The sequence below is a fragment of the Astyanax mexicanus genome, chromosome 15 (assembly GCF_023375975.1).
Source record: "Astyanax mexicanus isolate ESR-SI-001 chromosome 15, AstMex3_surface, whole genome shotgun sequence".
NCBI classification, from domain to species: Eukaryota; Metazoa; Chordata; class Actinopteri; order Characiformes; family Acestrorhamphidae; genus Astyanax; species Astyanax mexicanus.
The window spans coordinates 22,841,848-22,864,173 of record NC_064422.1 but is presented as its reverse complement, the minus strand read 5'-3'; the positions used below and the strand labels follow the sequence as shown (position 1 = coordinate 22,864,173).

At 35.9% G+C, this 22,326-nt stretch overlaps 1 protein-coding gene across 2 annotated transcripts in view; it reads right to left on the bottom strand.

Moving 5' to 3' along the window:
* Positions 1-1,481: 1,481 nt before the first annotated feature.
* The window catches only part of nrbf2b (nuclear receptor binding factor 2b), a 119,278-nt gene continuing 98,433 nt past the window's right edge, over positions 1,482-22,326 (bottom strand). The window contains exons 1-4 of one of the 2 annotated variants that reach the window (XM_007255120.4): positions 8,564-8,767; positions 6,902-6,986; positions 5,655-5,695; positions 1,482-3,848 (exon numbers count right to left, since the gene is read on the bottom strand). In XM_007255120.4, coding sequence (XP_007255182.2) covers positions 3,225-3,848; positions 5,655-5,695; positions 6,902-6,986; positions 8,564-8,593 — 780 coding nt within the window. In that variant the 5' untranslated portion in view covers positions 8,594-8,767 and the 3' untranslated portion in view covers positions 1,482-3,224. Of the gene's footprint in view, positions 3,849-5,654; positions 5,696-6,901; positions 6,987-8,563; positions 8,768-22,326 lie in introns of those variants that run through there. The other variant, XM_007255119.4, reaches the window with a different exon arrangement.

Below are 22,326 nucleotides of genomic sequence, written 5' to 3'. Positions count from 1 at the left end.
GACATGCAACATGTATGTGAACGGTCAAATTGGAATTCATGCGTCTTGTTGCTTTTACGCATGTGCTACGTTTTTGGCTGTATTAAATCTCGAACTGGTTAAACAAGCACTTCAGAGTACAATTGTCAATGTCAATCCATTCAGAAAAAAGGGGGTTATTTGTTTTTGTTTTAATTGTCAATAAAAGTGTATTTTTGACGTCAATCTCTGCCTCATTAGATTAGATTAGTTTTATTGTGGTGCAGGGTTCTCCCACCTTTTAAAATGGGAGTGGGGTAGTCAGTTATTATTGGTGTAGTGCATGGGTAACAAAAATGGCTAATTAATAGAAGTCACCACTCGTAGCCACCACATAAAGCTACGAGTCGTCTCTTAATTATGACGTTTTTTGTTGTTGGTGAAGAAGGCAGAGTTTATCCACGTATCAATGTACGCATGTGAGGCGATTCAAGGACAAATTCGTTCACATTACACACAAATACAGGTTACTTATATATATATATTTTTTAAATCAAGGCTTATTTGCTGAATTGGTAACAAACTGTATATCAAGTAAAAAAGGTTGTTAAAGTTTAAATCATTTCTCACATTCACTCATCTCTTTTGCAAACATGGTTCTTTATGATATTTAATATGTTCTCTTATTGCACTACGTACTCTTTTCAAGAGACATTTTGCATATTTTTCAGACCCTTTACAGGAAACACACCTAACAACTACAAGCTAAGTTTTTGGGACCGGTGAAATAGTTGGTGATAGAATCAAATAATTAGTTACCGCAAATAATTATTACATAAAATTTAATTACGAACATGAGATACATGTTTTCTGCCCCCTGGTGGAATGTCAGTTCAGAAGGTCATATTACTCAAGGAATCTGATTTTTTTGCTAATTATTTAATGTTTTAGGTTATATTTAAAGTTGTAATATACATATTGCCATTTTAGAGCAGAACTTGTGTTAATTTGCTGAAGTTACATAATAACATACCTGCACTTATTTAATTAACCACAATATTACTATTCACAATTGTACAAAGTTATTACACCCATTCAGCCATTTATTCAGTTGTTATTTTAGTTGTGCTGAAAATGTGTGTGCAATTCCTCTGTTGATGAAACTCACCTTTTCAATTTGGAAATATTTACCTGTGTACTTTTGTTAAATTCCAGTGAATTTTCCCAAATCTCAAATACACTCCATGTTATCCTAATAACAACACATGTGAATGCAGATACTGTATCACATTTATATAACATACTACCAATATAGGCGTTCTGAAAAAATGCTCAGTCTAGATCAAAATCAGTGAAAATCATGAAATCTTCAAGCCACAAAGTGTCATATACTGATACAACACTAGAGGGAGCAGTTAGGTAATGCCTACAAAATGTGCAGGCTGATTTTCCCAGATTGCAGACCCACTCACTAGATCATAACAATACTATAAAATACAAAATAAAAGCAAGCATACATGTGAGCCGTGACATAAATCCTCATTTTAATATCTTATCCATCATATACTTATAGCTACAACTGCCATTCATGCATGAAACAAAAAAGTTACACTTTCATCATATGATTCTTGAAGATTTTTACATCACACAGAAACAAACAAAATGGAAGAGAAAACAATTCAGATGCACCCTGATTACTGCTGTAAACCAAGAATTCAATTTCAACATTAAATTAAAAAAAGTGGATTTGGTTCCCTCTTCGTGACACAAATATGATTCATTTCAGATCATCTCTGCATCACATTAAAAAAATAAAATAAAACTAAACATGAAGCACTCCTTGTTCTCTCTCGCATGTGGCACTAGTTAAATTACTCTCGATTAGTGTGATGTAGCGTAACCTGACATTGTTATATGCTGTGTGATTGTGTATGCACTCACTCATCCTGCATATTCAAAGTAAAAACACACAGTTACCTGAAAAATATTAACTGTGTGATCAAAACAATCAATTGTTGATTGATTACAGTACAAATTAGGCATCAGAAAAACAAAAAACAAACAAAATATTTATATATATTATATTAAAACAACTTTATGTTTGAGATAGTTCGCAAATATCCTGACTTGGACAGTTGGGAAAGGCTTCAGTTTCTTCCATTTCCATTTCGACGTGGCTGTGGAACTGAGACTAGAGATTTGTGCAGCTACTGCGATTCCAAAACGCCACAAAATGACTAAGTTACAATAAAGACACACGGACAAAAAAATGCATTGGAAAGCCCCCTTTATGATGAATGACTGCGCTTCCTTGCGTAACTGGAGACTGTATCATGTTATTGCTTGATTGGTTAGTTGGTAGATGGTTGTTTGTCAATTTGTTTTTATTGGTTCCAGAAATCAACACAACATTTTTTGTGGTGGGGAAATTCTTCACAAGCAGGTTTTGTGTGAAGCTGGATAAAATGTGTGTGTCAAATTCATAACTAAGACTATAACTGCACAGAAGACGTCCAGCTTTAAGACACTGGTCTCCACAGGACAGACTACTGAAAAAAATCATCCTGTAGCTGTTTCTCAGGTGGACACTGGAAATGACAGGACACAAACAGAGGCAATGAAACTCCACGTTTACAATTTTCACAATTTGCAACAAGTCAGGAAACCACACAAACACGCAATCACACACACTCTGTATCTCATTCTAACACACACACACTTTCTGATGTAGTTCACAGTGCTCACTGTCTGTGTCTGTGTGGGGAGAAAAAAATATCTTTTGCATTTTAAACAGGGGGTCTCTGAAAGCCCCTAGTTTATTCCTGACGAATGCCAGTCTGAACAAATCAGTCGAGCGCTTCCAGCACTTTTTTTTTTTTTTACAATCAAGCTTCCACAAAGCAACATATATTCTTGTCATCAGTCATCAGTCCCTTTTTTTCTTTTATCTCATAGGACTTAATTACACCATAGAAATATTTAAAAAGGCACAAGTCTTGCAAAATGAGTTCATAATGTTTTTAGTTTGTTTCATCTTATATCAAATAGCTGCAGTACCTTGGAAGGGAAAGGAGGGGGATCATTAAAGAGAGAGAAAAAAAAACAAACAAAAAAAAACAATAAAGCATCTGATGGCTTAACACAAGCCATTTATGCCATCTAGAGCTATGCCACTGTGCAGGCCAGAAATTCACTAAATTTCCCTGTCTGCAAACTTCTGACAGACAGCACGATCGTCTCCCTTTGGCAAGTGAACGGGCAGGTGCCTAGAGCTTCTCTCCATCTAGCAGCTCTTGAAGCTCCTGCTGGATGTCCTCAGGCAGCTCCAGAGCAGGCAGGTCCTCCAGAGGGATCTCCTGAGGCATCTCTAGTGGCGGCAGGTGCGGGATGGGAATGTCCTTAGCCTTGCGCTCCTCGGCCGCGTGCGGCAGCACCCAAAGCTCCGACTTCTCCACAAAGTCAGCATCAGCGTATGGCTCTTTGCGCAGCCGGGAGTTTTCCGCCCGCAACCTTTCGTTGTCCCGAGTGAGCTGCTCATTCTCACCCACCAGCCGGTCCACCAAACGCCGCAAGTCATCAATGGTGGTCTGCTGTTCCTCCAGCCGCGTCTTGTCGTCTTTGTGGGCCTTGCTGCCGGGGCACGGCTCCTGGTGGGGGCTCTTGTTCTTCAGCAGGTACAGCCAAGTGTCGTACTCACGTTCACGGTCTGAACTGGCAGCTAGGCCAGGAGAAGCAGAGGCACCGGGCTGGAGGTGAGGGGGCTGCTCTGAGGACAGGGTGGTCTGGAGAATTCTTGGCTTGCCCTCTCGCCTGGACCGCTTCCACCTCTCCTCGATCAGTCGCTGCTGCTTCACATGACTGTCCCTCTGCAGCTCCAGAGACAGGCGAGCCTTAACAGGCGTACACAAGATACGTTTAGAGTACTTTACTGAAGTGATGAGAAAAAAATCATTAACAAAAGTATTTTTTTAATAAAATTAATACAGCAGTCAATAGTCAGAATGTGCTGTTAGTCAGCAAAGCAATTGAAAGGTCAGAAGACACGTTATGGGTTTGTTAAGGTTCTTCAGCAGCTCACCTGTTTAATTTTAATGATGAACTAATTAGATAAGCTATGAGTATGGACTATGAATAAAGTCACTAAAAAACACTAAACTAATCATCCTATTCCTGAAACCAGTTTGAGATGTGGCAATAAAAGAAATGCACACAGTCAACAACAATAGGTAAACAACATTAAAGCAACGCTTGATAGGTATTTATAGCTCAAGCGTGCCAAGAATACCTTTCTCACATTATTACACCACCGACACCAGCCTGGAGTAGGCAGGTTAGGATCATGGATTCACAAAAGTCTGACACTACCATCTGTGTGTCTCACCAGAAATCCAGATTGATAATACTAAGCATTTTTCCCAGTCTTCTACTGTACAGGTTTGGAGATGCGCCCACTGCCGCCTCAGCATTCTGTTCTTAGTTGAGTTGACAGAGCTGGAAATCAACCTTATTCTCTGCTGCTGTTGCCCATCTGTCTAAAGCTTTGAAATGTGGTGCATTTTAAGATGCTATTCTGTTCATCACAATCAGACTGAGTTTTTTTTTTTTTTTTTTACACTATTTAGAGTAAACTCTAGAGACTTTTGTGCTAAAAATTCCAGCAGACCTAGACATCTTCTACCGAACCTTTCTGACACAAATCAAAATCAGAGAAGCTAACTGTTGAGCCATTGAATTTATAGAAAATCAGACAAGATAATGAAAACCTCTTGAGATTTTGTTTTTCCGAAATGAAGTCTCAACATCTCTTATTACATCAATAAACTGAGCGAATATTAGTATGTACTGATATTTTTGCTTTCTGCTTCCAACAGAGCAGCAAGTTCATTGATAACATAAGACATCAGTTCACGAAAAAAAAAAAAAAAAAATTGACGGCAAGATTGAAATTTTAAACCTCGTTTACACCTGGTCACGTCATGTGACTAGTATCTGGATTGTATTTTCATAAGATTTTAGCCACATATATTTACATTGGGAACAGTGTCAGTTGTGGAATCTTGGAGTCTTGGAGACACAGATGCATTTACTTTTCTAGCTTTTTTACAGGTCTGCAGTTTTCTTAATAAAATCCTTTATTTCCTTTTCATGGGTTTTATGAAAAGAAAAAAAAGAAAAACATATAAAGCAATTCTACCAAAAATGATTATTAATTCTAAATACAGATCCTTTTCCTGAACCTTTTTGAATATTTATGCATTATATCAACATGTACACTAGGGGTCAGTGTTGGGTTTCCCACACCAAAATCTCACTGTTGTTAAGTTGTTGTAAAGAAATGATGTTTACTGGCAATAGGTGTGACCCTCCTCAACCTGTCCTCCATGTGCTTTATTTTTCTAGTGTGCTCCTAAATAATTATTGCATTTTGTTCCATTTTAGATATGATCCTTCCTGACATGTGTGCCTCTTTAAAATTTAGCTATAACTCAAAACACAAACACATCAAAGTACAGGCTAGTAAAACATTTGATAGAAGCGTTATTTATGGTTAATGCAGAGAAGCCTATCAATGTTTTTTACATCTCCATGTTGTTTTAATTATTTAGTAAGAACACCAGAACACCAGAAACAACAGGAGAAATTGGTCATGTGTGTAAAACTCTTAGTAAATTGCAGTAAAGAAAGGTAAAGCCTACCTGTTCACATTCTGTGAGCTTCATTGCATCCTTCAGAAGTTCTAAGACATGGAAAAACATGTTAAACTTGTTACCTTTTCTCATACTTACACAAAACAAAGACTTTACTACTGTACATGAAACAGAAACAAAAATCACTGTGTTTCTGTAGAGAACTACTGACAGTATAATAGGGCCTCTTTTGGCTAGAAGGGTATAAAGAAGTAGAAATGCTCCATCCAGTAGTTTTGGGATGAGTTTGGGATTTAGGGATAAGGTGGTAAAGGTAACGATCATCCAACATTCTGATTTTATTTAATTCATCACAATATCACAAATAAAAGCTATACTACCAAACCTTAGATTTAGATGTGAAACTTTGGTCAGAAACACACTGATTACAGATGCAAGGTTCATATCAGGTAAAATTAATTTGAATTGTACAGTTTAAAATACTTTCTTGGCGAAAAGTGATGGATGTGATTAATTTAGATTAATCACAGAGCATGTAATTAGTTTGACATATGTTTTAAATCACTTATCAGCACCAATCACTTATTATGTTGATAGAAACAAACTAGATGATCTTGAAAGATCAAATATGTTTAAAATTCATGCTAGAAGCAGATACAGGATCCAGTTTGTTAAACTGATTTAGGATTATATCATACTAGGATTGTATCATACTAATTTTACTTATTATGCTTTTTCAGAAGGAAGTCTCAACAATAGAAGAATGTCTTACTTAACGATTATGAATTAATGAAAATAATAATTCATGACTTAATGAAAATGATTAAATCATCAAATCATACATAATCAAATAATACACCATTTATTACAACAATAAACAGAGCCAAAAACACAGCACACTGGATATTTACATAGTCCAGACCTGCCTCTGAATCTGTGTTATATATATTTTATGCCAATTGCATTTTGGTGGTATTTGATTGACTCTGCACTAGATTATGTTGTTTCAAATGGAGAAATAAAGTTACTATGCTGTTACCTTTAATTACAATGTTTCTACAACATAATTAGCACAAGAACAATTAATGCCAATTTTGTTTTCTTCAAATTAATTCACACACAGAAGGTAACCTGCATAGCAGACATGACATTTTAATATTTTGGGTCAATTTCAAAAAGTTTCAAATACATTAATATTTATGATACACTGCCTAGCCTTTAGTTTTGTCCCCTAAAAAAACTGGTGAAGTTCTGGTTTCTTGGTTGGTTACAAGAATAAACAATGTGCATATAACCTGCAGCCTTTCTATGGCAAGAGATGGCCTCTTCATACTTCCCAGCAGCCAGAAAGCGGTCTGCTTTTCTGCACTGCTGATGGGCCTGAAAAGAGCAGAGGGCAGAGAATCAAGACTGGCACTACAACCTTCAAACAGCATAGTCTCTGTTGCTGTATAAAAAAGTATAACTATTTCACTAATGTACTTAACAACTAAACTGCTGTACCTGTATCTACTGGATTATTACTGAAGCATTACTTTTTTTCTCCTACTTCCACTTTCACTTCACTATAAATCTTTGATGAATTTAATACTTTTACTCTGATACATTTTTATGCGCTGCATTGTTACTCATTACAATTAAAAAAAGGTTATGAATAATTTAGAACCCACATTATCACTTAAGTCAGAGTGGTAGATGCTCTACACTGTCACCAGATAAAGTTAAACTTAAAAGAAACTGTGCTGTTCCTGTTCTGCTTTTCAACTGTCCACTGCTTTCTGTAATAACTACATAACACAACATTTTACTTTTACTTTCAGTATGTGAGTAGTACATTATAGAATAAACTACTTGCAATACTTGATTATAACAAATAATGAACACTTTAGTTATTCTACTTAAGTGTGGAGCTTAAACAACACTTGAGCTTCTACTTAAGTCACTTATTTAAGATAACACCTATACTTTTATTTAAGTCTGAGTATCTAGTACTATATACATGTCTTTTAATGGATTAGACACTTAGAGAGATGTTGCCTCCACATATAATAGAATCATAACTAGGTTGCTAGCTAGTCACACATGACTCCTTTGATTATCTTAGTCACAATAAACCATGCTATGCTTATTTATAATCCTTAAGTATATTTAAAGACGAATAATTTTCAACTTTTACCCATGTTGAGGTATAGAGTGAGGACTTTTACCTTGAATATCTCTCTCTATCTAAACATGGTTTAGGTCACTACCTTTGCTACCAACACAACATTAGCTACACTCACTAACGTTACATGTATTAAAAATGTGACAAATACTACTACTAATACTATTAATTATATATTTTAGTGAAGGAAACTTAAGGGCTTTTCACAGGACTACGATTGTTATTGATTATTGGCTAATGTCCAACATAAGATAAGGCTAACAGAACCAGCTAGTTTGATATCTAGGTAGTCAACTAATTAGCTAAAGCTAGCTATTTCTTATTTGACTAGCTAACTGTCTAAGTGAGTTTTTATTTTTTATTTTAATATTCACATAATTTCAGTTAAGATAAATATACCGTGAAATAAATAAACACACTAACTAACCTAGCTAAATGTACATTTAAGATAATACGCTAAGTTAACTTAGCTAAGCTAACGCTAGCTAAATAGCTCAATATAGTAAGACAACCAAGCACAGAAAAACAGTGCTAGCTAGCATGCTACGCTAAGCTAGCTAGCTCCAAATCCCGAGACGGTTTCTGTAGAAGTTTAACCGTCAGAAATAATGACAGGTCCTCCGACAGGAAGCTGAGACTCTCTGGAAGTCTGTCAGGTCGTTGTACAGAATTATAAACCATAAACGCCGGTTTATTTCAGGGCGTTACACGGCTAACGCTAGCCAGGATAAGCCTCAGGCAGTCCGCTTGCTCGCTAGCAAGCAGGCTAACCTGACCATAAACAGTGACTTACGAGGTTCAGAGGACTGTCCACCACCTCCATTCCTTATCAGAGTAGAGACCATTAACTACATCAGAGTGCGCGGTGCTGCTCACACACGGTCATTGGCACTGGGTTTAGTCCGGAACCAGGTGCTCTGGTTACACCGGACTGATCACAGCAGAGACGGAGAGAAACAACAGACTCAGGAGTCTCTCTCTCGCTCGCTCTCTCCAGGGTTGCCAGGTCCAACAAAAATATCCAGCCCAAACTCCGTTTTCATGCATCTTGGCAAAAATTCAAGCAATTTGGTTTGATGGCTTGTGATCATCCATCTTCCTCCTGATTTATTCCAGAGAAACTCATAATTTGTAAGTTGTTTATAAGGGTATTTTGTTTACAAGGGATTTATTATCAGTATTGCTATTTATCTTAAAGTCATTCTTTATATTGTGACATTAGTGTTTTATTATTTCTTTTCTAACAGTTTTATATCCCAGTCGAGAACAATTAATAGTAACATAATCAGCATCCTTTTCATGCTGTCCTTTATCTCGTTATGTTTGGGAGATAAATCCTGCAAAAATGAAACTTAAATGAAAACGCGTGTATAAATATTATATAAACAAATTAAATTCAATTAAATAACTTCATTTGCAACTCAATTTTATAATTGAGCATGGGTCATATGTAACAAAAATAACGTTTAAATTAGCAAAGCTTTTTGCCATTTCTTTCATTGCACAGTCAAATCTAAAATAAAAAAAGCTAATTGTTTTTAAAAAAAAACGTACCCGCCACCCCTACATTTTTACCCACGACTGAATTTCGAACAAGCGCAATTTAGCGGGAAAACAGCGAACCTGGCAACTCTATCTTTCTCTCTCTCACACACAGCAGAAATACAAACTCCTGTCGTCACGTCCTGCTTTATTTATAAACTCTTTGTTTGTACTTCTTTTATTAGATGGAAAAGTGACTCACACTCACAGGTGACTCAGAAGTAAAGACACATATTATAACAGTCATAGAAAAACCGAGTATAACTGCGGTAACACCCTTATTACTGACGGCTTGTTGAGCTGTAATAACTGTTTCTTCGTTTTTTGTGTGTGCAACTGTGTGTGTTGACCGTTGGATGGCGCCACAGCACCATTTAACAGATTAAATAGGACTAACGTCTAATCCCAGCTGATAAGACAGCAGTGGACAAACAGGACAAACAGTTGACAGTACCAGTCAAACGTTGCATGTTTAAACACACCTCTTCTCATTCAATGTGTTATTTTTATTATAATTTTTTTACACTTTAAATTTAACACTGAATATATTCGCTATATAATATATAAAGCTATACAGGGACATGTGGAATTTTGTTTTGTAAACAAAAAGTGTATTCTATTGCATTCGACTTAAAAATGCCATATTACTATTTACAATGTCTAAATTTATGCTATTTTCTTTTTTTTTTTGCACAGGCATAACTGGAACTACACTCACAACTGCCTCAAAACATCCCACTACAACTGCTTTTGAGTCCATAAATACTTGCATCTGTATGTGTTCATATAGTGACATACAGTATCACTCAAAAGTTTGGACACACCTCTTCTTATTCAATGTGTTTTCTTTCTTTTTATGATTTTTATATTGTAAACACTGAATATTAAATATTGTAAATTTTAAACAGACAAAACATGTTAAATAGACCAGAATATGTTTTACACCTTAGATTCTTCTAAGTACCACATTTAGCTTTGATGACAGATCTGCACACTATTTTCTCAGTGTTTTCGTGAGGAAATAGTTTTCTCAGTGTCTTGAAGGAGTTCCTGGAGGTGCTGAACAATAGTTTGTTGCTTTTCTCTCACTCTGTGAAGCTCCAGCTTATCCCAGATCACCATCTCGGTTTGGTTTAGGTCAGGGAATCATGGAGGACATCATTTCTAATTTTACTACATAATAAATTCCATGTGTCCCTTGATTGTGTCATGTGTTTAATATTAATCTGCAACATAGAAAACAAATTAAATAAAATTAAGTAAAGATAAATACTGAATGAGAAGAGGTATATATACACATATATATATATTTATTTATTTATACATATATTTTTTTGGAAGAGACAAGTAGATGAAAAGGTGTTTATTCTCGTTCCTTTTTAAACTTGCTGTCAAAACAGGTGTTTTTTCAAGAGTGAAAAACTGTGACCCTTGAGCACAGTGACTATGAACCTACTCAGACAGCCTTGTGGCACATGGGCCCACCTAAAACCCAGCCACTCTCTGGGTTAAATAACAATAACATTCAATAACTAAAAAACATAATTAGCAAATGTACAGCAGGAATGACTAAGACTAAGCCACACACATGACATCAATTTGACCAAGGTGAGAAAATCAGAGGGTTGTTTCTCAGGAGCTGAATTTCATAAACAGGAGAAAACAGTCACCCTGAGAACTTTCCACTGCTTTCTGTGATAATTACACAACACAGTATTGTACTTTTTCAGTACCCGAGAAGTACATTTTAGAATGAACTATTAGCAATACTTAAGTACGTCTACTTAAGTGTGGTCTTTAAAGAACACTTCAGCTTCTATTCAAGTCACATTTTTATGGAGCATTTCTTTGCTGTCCAATGAAAAATACTTATTTCCATTTCTGTTGATTTTTAGTTTACTACATAATTTGAACAGAAAACTGTTCCTTACACTGTGCTAAAATTTCTTGATGAACAATGTTTACAATGTTTTTTTCTCTCTCCTGTAAAGTTGCTGTCTTGGAGATAAGTGTTTTTAACTGGACAGCGACAATTTGTACTTTTACATAAGTCTGAGTCTCTAGTACCTTATTGACTATGATAAATAATAAAACAAAGAAGAGATTTTAACTTAATTATTTATTTCTTCTTCTTGTATTACCATTCTTCCTACTGCTCTTGTTTATGATTAATTTATCTGATGATGACCTTTTTGTTTTGATCAGATCCTAGATCAGCACTCCCCCTCAGAAAAGCTCTGTGTCTGCAGGCCATGCTCTGTGCTATGCTGCGAAATCCCCACCTGCATTCAAATGAACTGTGTGTGTGTTACCTCAACTCTGGGGATTTTGCTGCATAATGACAGTGAATGTAATTAGTCAATATTAAAATATGCTAATTATTGCAGATTGTTGCCTTAGTGAAGTATTTATTTTTAAGATTTCTAAAAACATATTTTGAAAGAGACAGTAGCATCCCCACCAGGCTGCCCACCATTAGGGTGCACTACAGTTTAGTGAATGCGTGAATAAAGGTATAAATAAATGAATAACTAATAACAAACAACTCTCTTTATGTTATGTCACTTTATATCTCATAGAAACACTAAACTATACATCATGGGGTATTTATGTCATTATTCTGCTATATTAAATATAATAGCTTGAGTTGACAGCAGTGTTGCCCAATTTCAGGCATTCTCCCCTACCCTGGAAACACCATTCATATTGAATTATTGTGGTTGTTTCATCTTATTTATTTATACTGTATTTAGTGTAGACTTGATTTAATATGAATTTGACATTATAAACAGCACGCCAAGTGCTTTAATACATCTAAATCAGTATTTCAAACATTGTAGGAACAGTAACAAAATCACAGGTTGAATCAATATTGTAAATTATTATATTAATTTATGCCCTGAGAAAGATATCCAGCTTTGGAAAAAAAATAAGAGAAAACTCCTGGAATATAATCAAGAGGAAGATGGATGATCACAAGCAATCAAACCAAGATGAACTGCTTGAATTGTTGCACCAGGAGTGGCATAAAGTTATCCAAAAGCAGTGTGTAAGACTGGTGGAGAAGAACTTGCCAAGACGCACGAAAACCGTGATTAAAAACCAGTGTTATTCCACCAAATACTGATTTTAAACTCTTAAAACTTTATGAAAATAAACAAGTTTTCTTTGCATTATTTGAGGTCTAACAGCTCTGCATTTTTTTGTCATTTCAGCTATTTCTCATTTTCTGCAAATAAATGCTCTAAATGACAAAATGTTTATTCGGAATTTGGGAGAAATGTTGTCTGTAGTTTATAGAATAAAACAACGTTTATTTTACTCAAACATATAGCTATAAATAGCAAAATCAGAGAAACTGAAGTGGTCTTTTAATTTTTTCTAAAGCTGAATCTCTTATTTCAACATTAATTTCTGATCTGAATGTCAATTTGTCAGTTAAACACCGACTATTTTTTTATGTGAATCTGGCATTTACCATTATATAATTCACTAAACAAACACTTATTATATTTTTGTTTGTATTACATCTTGTAAAAAAACTACTTACTTTTAATTATAATTCCAAGCGTGTACATGTTGATGAAGTCTAACTGCTAAATTATTCACTAATATTCAAAGTATCAGTTTAAATAGATCTCTCTGATGCAATGCAAAAGTCCTAAACCACACATCTGCTAAAAGAAGTAAAGATTAAAACAAAGAAACCTCAGCGGAACCTCGGCTGGAAATTCCTTCCAAAGCATCTCTCCCCTTCACACAGCAGTGCGGTTATTTTTAATAGATGACATCATCTGCTCGAGTGCTTTGTTTACGTTGGTCAGCACTGTTGCTTCTGCCGAGTGTATCAGAATTATAGCTGATAGACAGTAGAGTAATCTCAGGTAAGATCTGATGACTCAGAGCTTAAAGCCCTACAGCATTATATCTGTATACATACAGACCCATGAGGGGAAAATGAAGAAGTTATAAAGCTTTTACAAGAGATCAATTACTACAGTATTGTGCAACTGAGCCCCTCAAATAAATAACCATATAACTATTTCTCTCTTTTTGGAGAACATGGTTCCTCACTTTATTTCATGAATGAAGAAATATAAGATTTTTTCACATTTATTTTTTATGTATTAAAAGTTTGGATGGTCCAGGTATGGATATTCGTTAAATGGACTAATCAGCATGTGTGAGTGTAATGATAAAAATGTTCAGAAAACTTAGAACAATGGGTTTATCCACTGTGTAAAAAAACATTCTTCCTAAAATCTCCTTTTTAACAAAGCCTTTGACATTCACCAATGTTTTCTTATTTTTACATCTGTTTAATTTATGATCCATAAATGTGATTTAATATTGGAAGAGCAGAGCAGTGAACATTTGCGCTTTAAACACACATCAATATCTGAAATAGACTCTTTAGCCCTATCTAGAAGGGATTAGTTTTTCAGGGGGTTCTGAAAATTACAGGCTGAATTACCTAGTGTGTTTTGTCACCTCATGTTTAATAATATAGCTATTAGTCCACTGCCATACACCGTAATTACACTTTGGGTGAGCATTTCCAGGAAGATCCACGTAAACACAACAGAGAGTGGAAATGGAGGAGCTACTAAACGCATCGTCATGTGACCAAGAAAGCTTTAAAAAACGTACTGGTCATCCTGTTTTTTCAATTGCAGTCCGGATGCAAGAATTTTAAAGTGTGAAATTTTTTTTTATATTTTTCCCTGAGAAAATAATCCCGTCCGGATAGGGATTTTGTTACAACTTTTCTTAAGAATAATTTAAGAAACTCCTCATCTTTGAAGGATATTGGTGGGAAAGACTCAATATTTATGATATTAACTGTCACTAGTCTTTTTTGTTTGTTTTATTTTTGTTATGAAGTTGCACCAACAAATTACAATTTCCCCTCACTGTGAATGTTTATATGTTGTGTTCAATAAAACCATGCAACATATATTTTTTGTGTGGTATTAGTTTAAGCAGACCCTGTTTGTCTATTGACTTAGATAAATTTCAGAACAAATTTAATGACAAATTTATGCAGAAATCCAAGTAATCCCAAAGGGTTAACAAACTTTTTCTTGCAACTGTAAATGTAAAAACATATGATGTCATAATGGATTGAAATCCAATCAGCTTCATGCATACATAAGTTGCATCCCAAGGCCTGGTAGACCGCAGAAAAGACTTTTACAAAACTGAAGGACCAAAAGATCTGGTGAAAAATGTATCACATCATTGTTTATCATGAAAACGGTAACAGCCTAGTTTATAGCAGCCCTGCTGATCAGTGGGTAACACATTCTCACCGCACTGGACTGATAACCTGTACCTGAATTCTGTTCAGCATCAGTAGGTCAGTGGTTGTATATGTGAGCTGTGTGGTTTGGATTGTTTGGACTGACTCTTTGGGACAGGCATGAATATCCTGATTTAATGGGTGATGTGCAAAGCTGGTTCTGTTCTCTCAGCACAATGTGTTCAACTAGATGCAGCTGAGTGGAACTCTGTGGGTGTCCAGCAAGAACGGACAGACAAATGTGAATCGAGTCATAACTCATTGAAAAAAGGATGGAATAGAAGCCGTCTTGTTCTGTCTGCGGAGCTGCAAGACCAGCCTAATGTACTGCTGTTCTACTTCAAAACAGACAGGCGTCTCTCAGAGAAACACATATAATTAAACATCATTGTGAGCCACTTAATATATGTGTTTATTTATAAATGTAAATATTTGTTTTTTGTTTTATTTTTTTTTATTGCTGTAAATAGCTCATTAATTGTTTCTTCTTTTATCAAAACAGATTGTATTCTGTTTTGTTACAGTTATTGTCTCTGCTGTCCAGAAAAGGCTTTCTACTAGATTTTGAAACATTATTATGATGATTTGATTGTTTTAGCAAAAAGAGCTTTAATGAGGTAAAGATATAGGATGATCAACACTCCATCTCATCCCTAACTTCCCAACTCATCACAAAAGTATTGGATGAAGCACCATTCATCTAGAGAACACAGCCCCACTGCTCCAAGAAATGCATGCTTTTTCACATCAATGTCAGCAGTGGGTGCAACCTAAAGCAACAGAATGCATTCATTAGAAAAGGGGAACTTACAAAACTTTGGACAATCTTGCGATCCTATATTTTGTGATCTGATCAGTCATAACATTACACCACCGATAGTTGAATAAAAGAACACTGATTATCTGGTCACAATGGTATCTGTTCAGAAGTGAGATATACATATTAGGCAGCACGTGATGGTGATGAGAATACAAAGCATAAGAATACAAGAATTCATTTGGACAATTTTCAGCTTTTGTGGCTAGGTGACTGGGCCAGAACAACTCAAAAACATCAGGCAGGTGTTGTAGGGTGTTCCCAATATGCAGTGGTTGGTAATAGCTAAAATAATTGCCACTAAATTGGCCAGATCTCAATCCAATCAAGCATATATGGGCTGTACAAGTTCAAACCATGAAGCCACACCTCACAAATTACGAGACGTAGTGTTCTTTAGTTTCCATAGTACATGGCAAAAGTTGAGGGACATAATACTAATTCATGTCCATTGACCTATTCAATCTCAGTGTATTAAAAATATGTATTTCTAATATAATAAGTAGCTTAATTAAAATGAAATAGTAGATCATCATCAGTAGCATCACTAGAAAAGAAGGAATCATTACAAATAATCATTTTTACACTGGAATATGCCTTTAAAAAAGACTTTAAATGGTTCCCAGTATAAAAGTTCCTCATAAAGCCTGTAAAGAACCTTCCTTTGAAGAAAGCATTCAGTATACAGACTCACTGCAACATGGAAGTACTATTTGATGCCCTGGTCATCAAAAGCACAATAAATAGACACACCTGAATCACAATGTGGGTGTCCTACTTCACCTAACCTCACCTTATTAGTGATGAAAATGACTGATTCAGATCTATGACTCACAGTGTCCAATTTCACCATTTTCTGTGGACATCCATGTGTATTAATCCTGTGGGGCTGACTACTGTGACAGCTGGACACCCCAGCCAACCTGAATCCTCTGTATAAACACCTGTATTAATTGTGAGGTGTTGAACACTGGCCAGCATGCTTGTGCCAATGCAACTTGAATAATCGTTGAAGTTGGAGCGAGGCCAGATATTGGTTTCAGATGGATGGCATTTAAGATTCCTAAATCCACAGGTTCACTGGTATACCAGGAAAACTTCACAAAAGGCATTACCACCAACAGTGGACAGCACAGTTGGTGGTAATGATGGTAAGTGGCTGCATCTGACTAAAATTGTCCATGCATTCAAACAAGCAACTCTAGCAGAAATCACATCCTTATTCAGTGCAGGAGACCCCCCCATATCACACACATATACCATATTCCACAGGTCAGTGCAGCAATTATTATTAGCTTCCATGGAAAATGTCAAAAGTCACGAGACACACTAATCATTGCTGTTCAATGATATGCGCCATTCAGATTCACAGTGTGAGTATGGGAACATCATCTCTGGAATAACATTGTCCATCTGAATAAAGCCGGACACCGAGCATCTGTTTGTTTGTAACCAAACTGCCCACTCGTTCTGTGATCTGATAGTTCATCCTGTCAGGCTGACTCCCGCGGCGGCGCAGATGACAGCTGGACACCCGAGCCGTCCCGAATCCTCTGGAATCTGGGTGTAGGAGGACGAGCCGCCGTGCTTTTTCACCTGGGTGAAAAGTAAGTGATGAGCCAGCTCGGCTCCTTGGGAGGCAGGACGCTCCAGCCCACGCTTCGGCCACGCTCTCGTCTTTGTCCTCCTTTCTCCCCTGTCCTGAAGGCCGTGGATTCTGCTTAGGCTGGCCATTTTTGGGCGGCTGAGGAGTAAGAGCAAGTTCCTGTGTGCTTTTACAGCCTCTGTATGGGGAAGCCCACACAGCCTCCCACACAGACAGGCCCCAAAGAGAGAAAGGGAAGGCGAGGGGCTTTTGAAGGCAGTCCCCTTGTGCACAATGGGAACCCCTCGGTGAGCTAATGTGCTCCACAAATATTCCTTTCTTTACACTACACATGTTAAAGCTAGCAGACTGCCCTTAGCTCCTGAAACAGTGTCAGGTGTTCCGCCTACTCTCCAGAGTATGCATTGCATCCTTAAAGACTGACACAAGCTCTAATACACTGAAAGAAAAGGCTGCTGTGGATTGACTTGAAATATGGCTGACAGATCAGGACAAGTACCTCCAAAAATAAGAGCATTTTACTGTGCACCTTTATACATTTTTTATTTTTAAAAAATTATAAAAACTTTTTTAACGTTTTTAACAGGGGCATCAGAATCAGTAAAATCTGTAAAATATTATAAAAAATGGCCACCTTCTGACAGCAGGGTTGCCAGAAAAAACACTTATTTTCTCATATAATACTCAATATTCTTGCAGTTGTAAACTGTATTTGACAGTGATATATCGTCATAACATCAGTAATTATTGGTAAAATTGCAGAAAATGTTTAAAAACAGTAATAAAATAATACAAATAAATACAAATAATAAAAATAAATTAAAATTAAAAAGTGAAAATAACTGAATGATTAGCTTTTAAATCGCCATTTAGACACTGTTAAATATAGATAACTCATATATTCCACAAATTGTTTTGTAAAATCACATGGAACATTTCATTCCTATTTTCCAGAAAAACAAATATTGAGAAAATATGAAGAAAAAATGATTGGGAAATGCCAATAAAAAAATAGACATTTAGCATTTTATTTCACATTTTTGTTTAAAACTTTACTTACTCAAATGTAATATATAACGTATAGCAACTCACTGAATGATAACCCCTAACAGGCGTGTATTTACAAGCCAACTTCTCCTCTCCCTCTTGATTAAACAGCTGTTTTTCTCAGCCATTATGACCATTGATTTTTGACTTTGAGTTGCCTATTTCATTTATACCATAGACATTAGATTTCTTTTCCCTTGATTGTTACAGTGGGTGGGTCACTATGGTCAGATCCAAAGAGCCCATTCAGAAAAGAAGGTTGTAGATAGAGATGAGTCTAAGAAGGGATTTAAAAAGATCTCAAATCTCTTAGAAATCAGCTGTTTGACAATAATAAAGTATAACAAAATAAAAAGTATAACGGTTAGGTAATCCTAGCTTTACACATGCAAATAAGCTGAAAATAATACCTTTATATGGAACCTAAAAGTACTTTCCAATGAGAAAAGTAAGAGTTGGACTAAAAATTGGTCCCAATGAAAACCTTTGCCTTTGTCTTTCTGAACATATTTAATAATTTGGATATTTGAGCTTTATTTGAACTGTATTGAGAGATTCAGCTCATATTATTAAGGAAAACGTTATTGCCCTCCATTGCCCTAACAGCTGGTACTTCCTTCTAATTTAGCGTTTGGTTTTGAAAATGTTAATTCTTGTGTATTGTTTTTTAATAAAAAGATCAAGCACAGTGAAATGCAATGTAATAGTGCTTTTACATTTAATTTTGACACACATTCTGCATGTGGAAAAGCAATGCATCTTGTGGATTGCTTTTACATTTTTACATTTTTTGTGTTTGCTTTTCAATTTGGCAATAATTCCTCTCCATGAAATAACCTCATTTAGATGTTTCCTATAACGATCTGCTAGCCTCTGACACTGACTGGGAAATGTTTTTTTTCCCACTCCTCCATTCAGAATTCTTTCAGCTGAATGATGCTTCATCTTCAGTGTTTTTATAGATGGTCTAATCATTTTCTTAAGTACCCTCTGATACAGTGAAGAATTTATATTGGATCTGCATGAAAGCTACCCCATACCATGACATTTCAACCTTCATTTGAAACTTCAGTGGAACATCTGATTTCTAATTGTTTAGGGAGCTTTATAATTGCCTTTACATCCTACTTTCTGAATGCCTCAGTGAGCTCTCTGGATCTGGCCCTAGTAATCTATGCACTTTAACAAGAAAACCAAACTAAATGTCTAAAGTTTAAATAAAACAGGCACCTCCAAAAACACTCTAATGGTTGTCAATCTAATGGTTGTCAATGGTTGATGTAATTTTCTACAATTTAACACTTTCAGATCTAAATTATATGCCATTTTTGGAATATTTAATAATGCCATTTTCTCTGCCAAAGGAAGACTTTTATATTACAACCTAAAATATATATTAACATTAAATCCAATTAACTAAAATAAGTAACTGTTTTTCTTTTATGTCTATTGGATTGAAGACCTGTGCTTAACATTTTTATTTTAGATTTGATAGTGACCTTTTTGTTCACAAGCCATTCCTTAGCACTAAAATAAACATGAAAAAAGTGTTCTAAATTACATACAATTAGTAAAAATTAGCTCAATTTGCCTCTTTGGCTTTAGTGCTGTTTTTGAGTTCAGTGCAGTGAACAGGGCTAAGCTATTGCTTCATTGGCTTATAATTTGTTTTTTCTTTAGCTCATTCATAGTCTATTCTGATTTTGAAATTATTCAGAAAAGCATAATACCTGTGACAAATACATGCATACATACACCAGTATGTATGCATGTATTTGTCACAGGTATGATGCTTTTCTGAAAATTTCAAATGCTGACACTTTCACTTCTGCTTGTGGAGGCCTACATTTCTTGCATTCTGTTTGGTCACATTACTTCCTAATTCCATTTCTCTGATTAATTTCACTCTGTTCTTTTGATTCAGAACCTAGAAACATTATTGCTGTTGCTCACATCTCTACCTCTAACTACCAATATTGACCCCCTTCATTTCAGACCTCTTTTTTTTGACCCTCCTTTTCAAAACAGGAATATAGACAGATGCTGTGTAGCGTACATGTTTTACCCAGGTTGATGTTTTTTTTCCTGGAAGCTACTTTTACTTCTACTTGAGTCAGAGTAGCAGCACTTTTACTTCAGCATACTTCAGACTATTCTGTCTGTTTTGAGCATCACCAAAATAGAGAAGGAGAAGATTGTCTGGGGGCTGACAGACAGACAGACAGAGAGACAGACAGACAGTTATTACTAACCACATTGAACTCTGTTTGACCACGAGGTCAAGCTGAGGTTTAGAGAAGTTTAAAGTCAAATCAGGTCAATCCCATTACTGATTACTTATTATGAAACTTGCAAACCAACATTCTATGATCCAAAAGAATTAGTGCACTTTAGATACACATTTCAGATTTGGATGACCATAACATTTCTATTCTATAATTCTAAAAACATACATAATTAATGTATTTATCACTGTAGATAGTTTCATTCTGTACATACAGCTCTGGAAAAAAAATAACAGACCACTTAAAAATGATGAGTTTCTTTGATTTTACCAAATTGAAACATCTGGAATATAACTAAGAAGAAGATGGAGGATCACAAGCCACCAAGCCAAGATGAACTGCTTGATTTTTTGTACCAGGAGTGACATAAAGTTATCTAAAAGCAGTGTGTAAGACTGGTGGAGGAGAACCTATAAACAGCAAAATCAGAGAAACTGATTCAGAAACTAAGTGGTCTCTTAATTTTTTCCAGAGCTGTACACTGTCAGGATTTAAGAGGTTAATATGATAGCTGAAATATGTTTCACTGCGTGGTTGACTTTTGAGAGTTATTTGCGATGATGAGGAAAGATGAATCACTGAATCTTACTTTCTCATACTTCCTCTTCAGTGTCACTGAATATGAAATATGACTGACAGAGTTTCCCCTAGAGATTGACAGATATCTTAATTCTTAACTAGCGGCAATCCCAAAGGCCTGATATTGAAAGTGCTGCCACACTGAGACTTCCTTACGCTATTTTGTTAAGGAAATAAAAGCTCTGCATTGAACATAACTCATAATGCTAATGATTCCATAAATGGCTTTTCTATATTGCGCTAGGAGAAAGATACATTTACAGTGCTGTAGGCATTATTGCAGTCATAACTCTACTGACTGGAGCAATGGTAATGAAATATTAGAAATATGAATATAAAAACATTTCTAAGGATCCAGAATAAATCTCATTCACTAAAACAGATGGATGCGTTTAAGTTCTGACGTGTGGAGTTAAATCTTGTGTAGTCTGGATTGGTTTGCTCTCAGACAGAGAAGTGGCTTTCATAGAATAGAACACTTACAGTCTCAGAACAGTGCATACAAGCATGGTTAATTATGTATGCGTCTATTTGTACATACTGTATGAGGTGCACTTTACTGTATACTGAAATTGACTGTACTCCATTTGTTCATCTAGCCAGTCTATTAACGTAAAGGGACCAACACAGGACCACCACTCTCGACATATCATGTGATGGTGATGGACTCTTCTCAGATCAGCAGTGAAAGTGCAGTCAGTGGCAGTGGTGTGGTAGTGTGTGTGTGTGTGGTACTGGTATGAGTGTATCGACCACAGCAATGCTGCTGGTGTTTTTGAACACATCAGTGTCACTGCAAAAATGAGATCACCCCCACTTTCCGTCCCCCTCATAATTCCTTATTTCGTAAAAGCTGTTAAACAACTTTTTAAAAAGCTTTCATTCAACTCTTGCACTAAAATAAAGGTGCTTTTTTGTTTCCATAAGGTTCACAAGGTTTCAAGAAGTCAATGTTAATGTTTTTTACTACTTCAAAGGTTCCATATACTCACAACTTCTTCATCACTCCAAAAACCCTTTCCAGATAGCATGAAGTATACAGAGAGTATGAAATACGCAGAATTGGTCCAAATTTGGTTAACACTCAGCAATTGTAGAGTTAGAAAAAGCAGCTTGGGTAGATGTGCATATTATACTTAGCAACCTAAGTATTTGCATAAACAGCTCAGACCAATTTCTATATTATAATTGGCAACCGGGGTGTAAGCACAAGCAGCTTGTGCTGATTGCCATATTACACTTGGCAACCGGGGTGTTGGCTCAGGTCAATACCCATATTATCCTAAACAACTGGGGTGCTGGCACCTGCAGCACTTAGCCTGGATGTGGGTCAAGTATTCAGGACAGAAATCGGGCCTTTTGCTGTTTGAAAATGTAT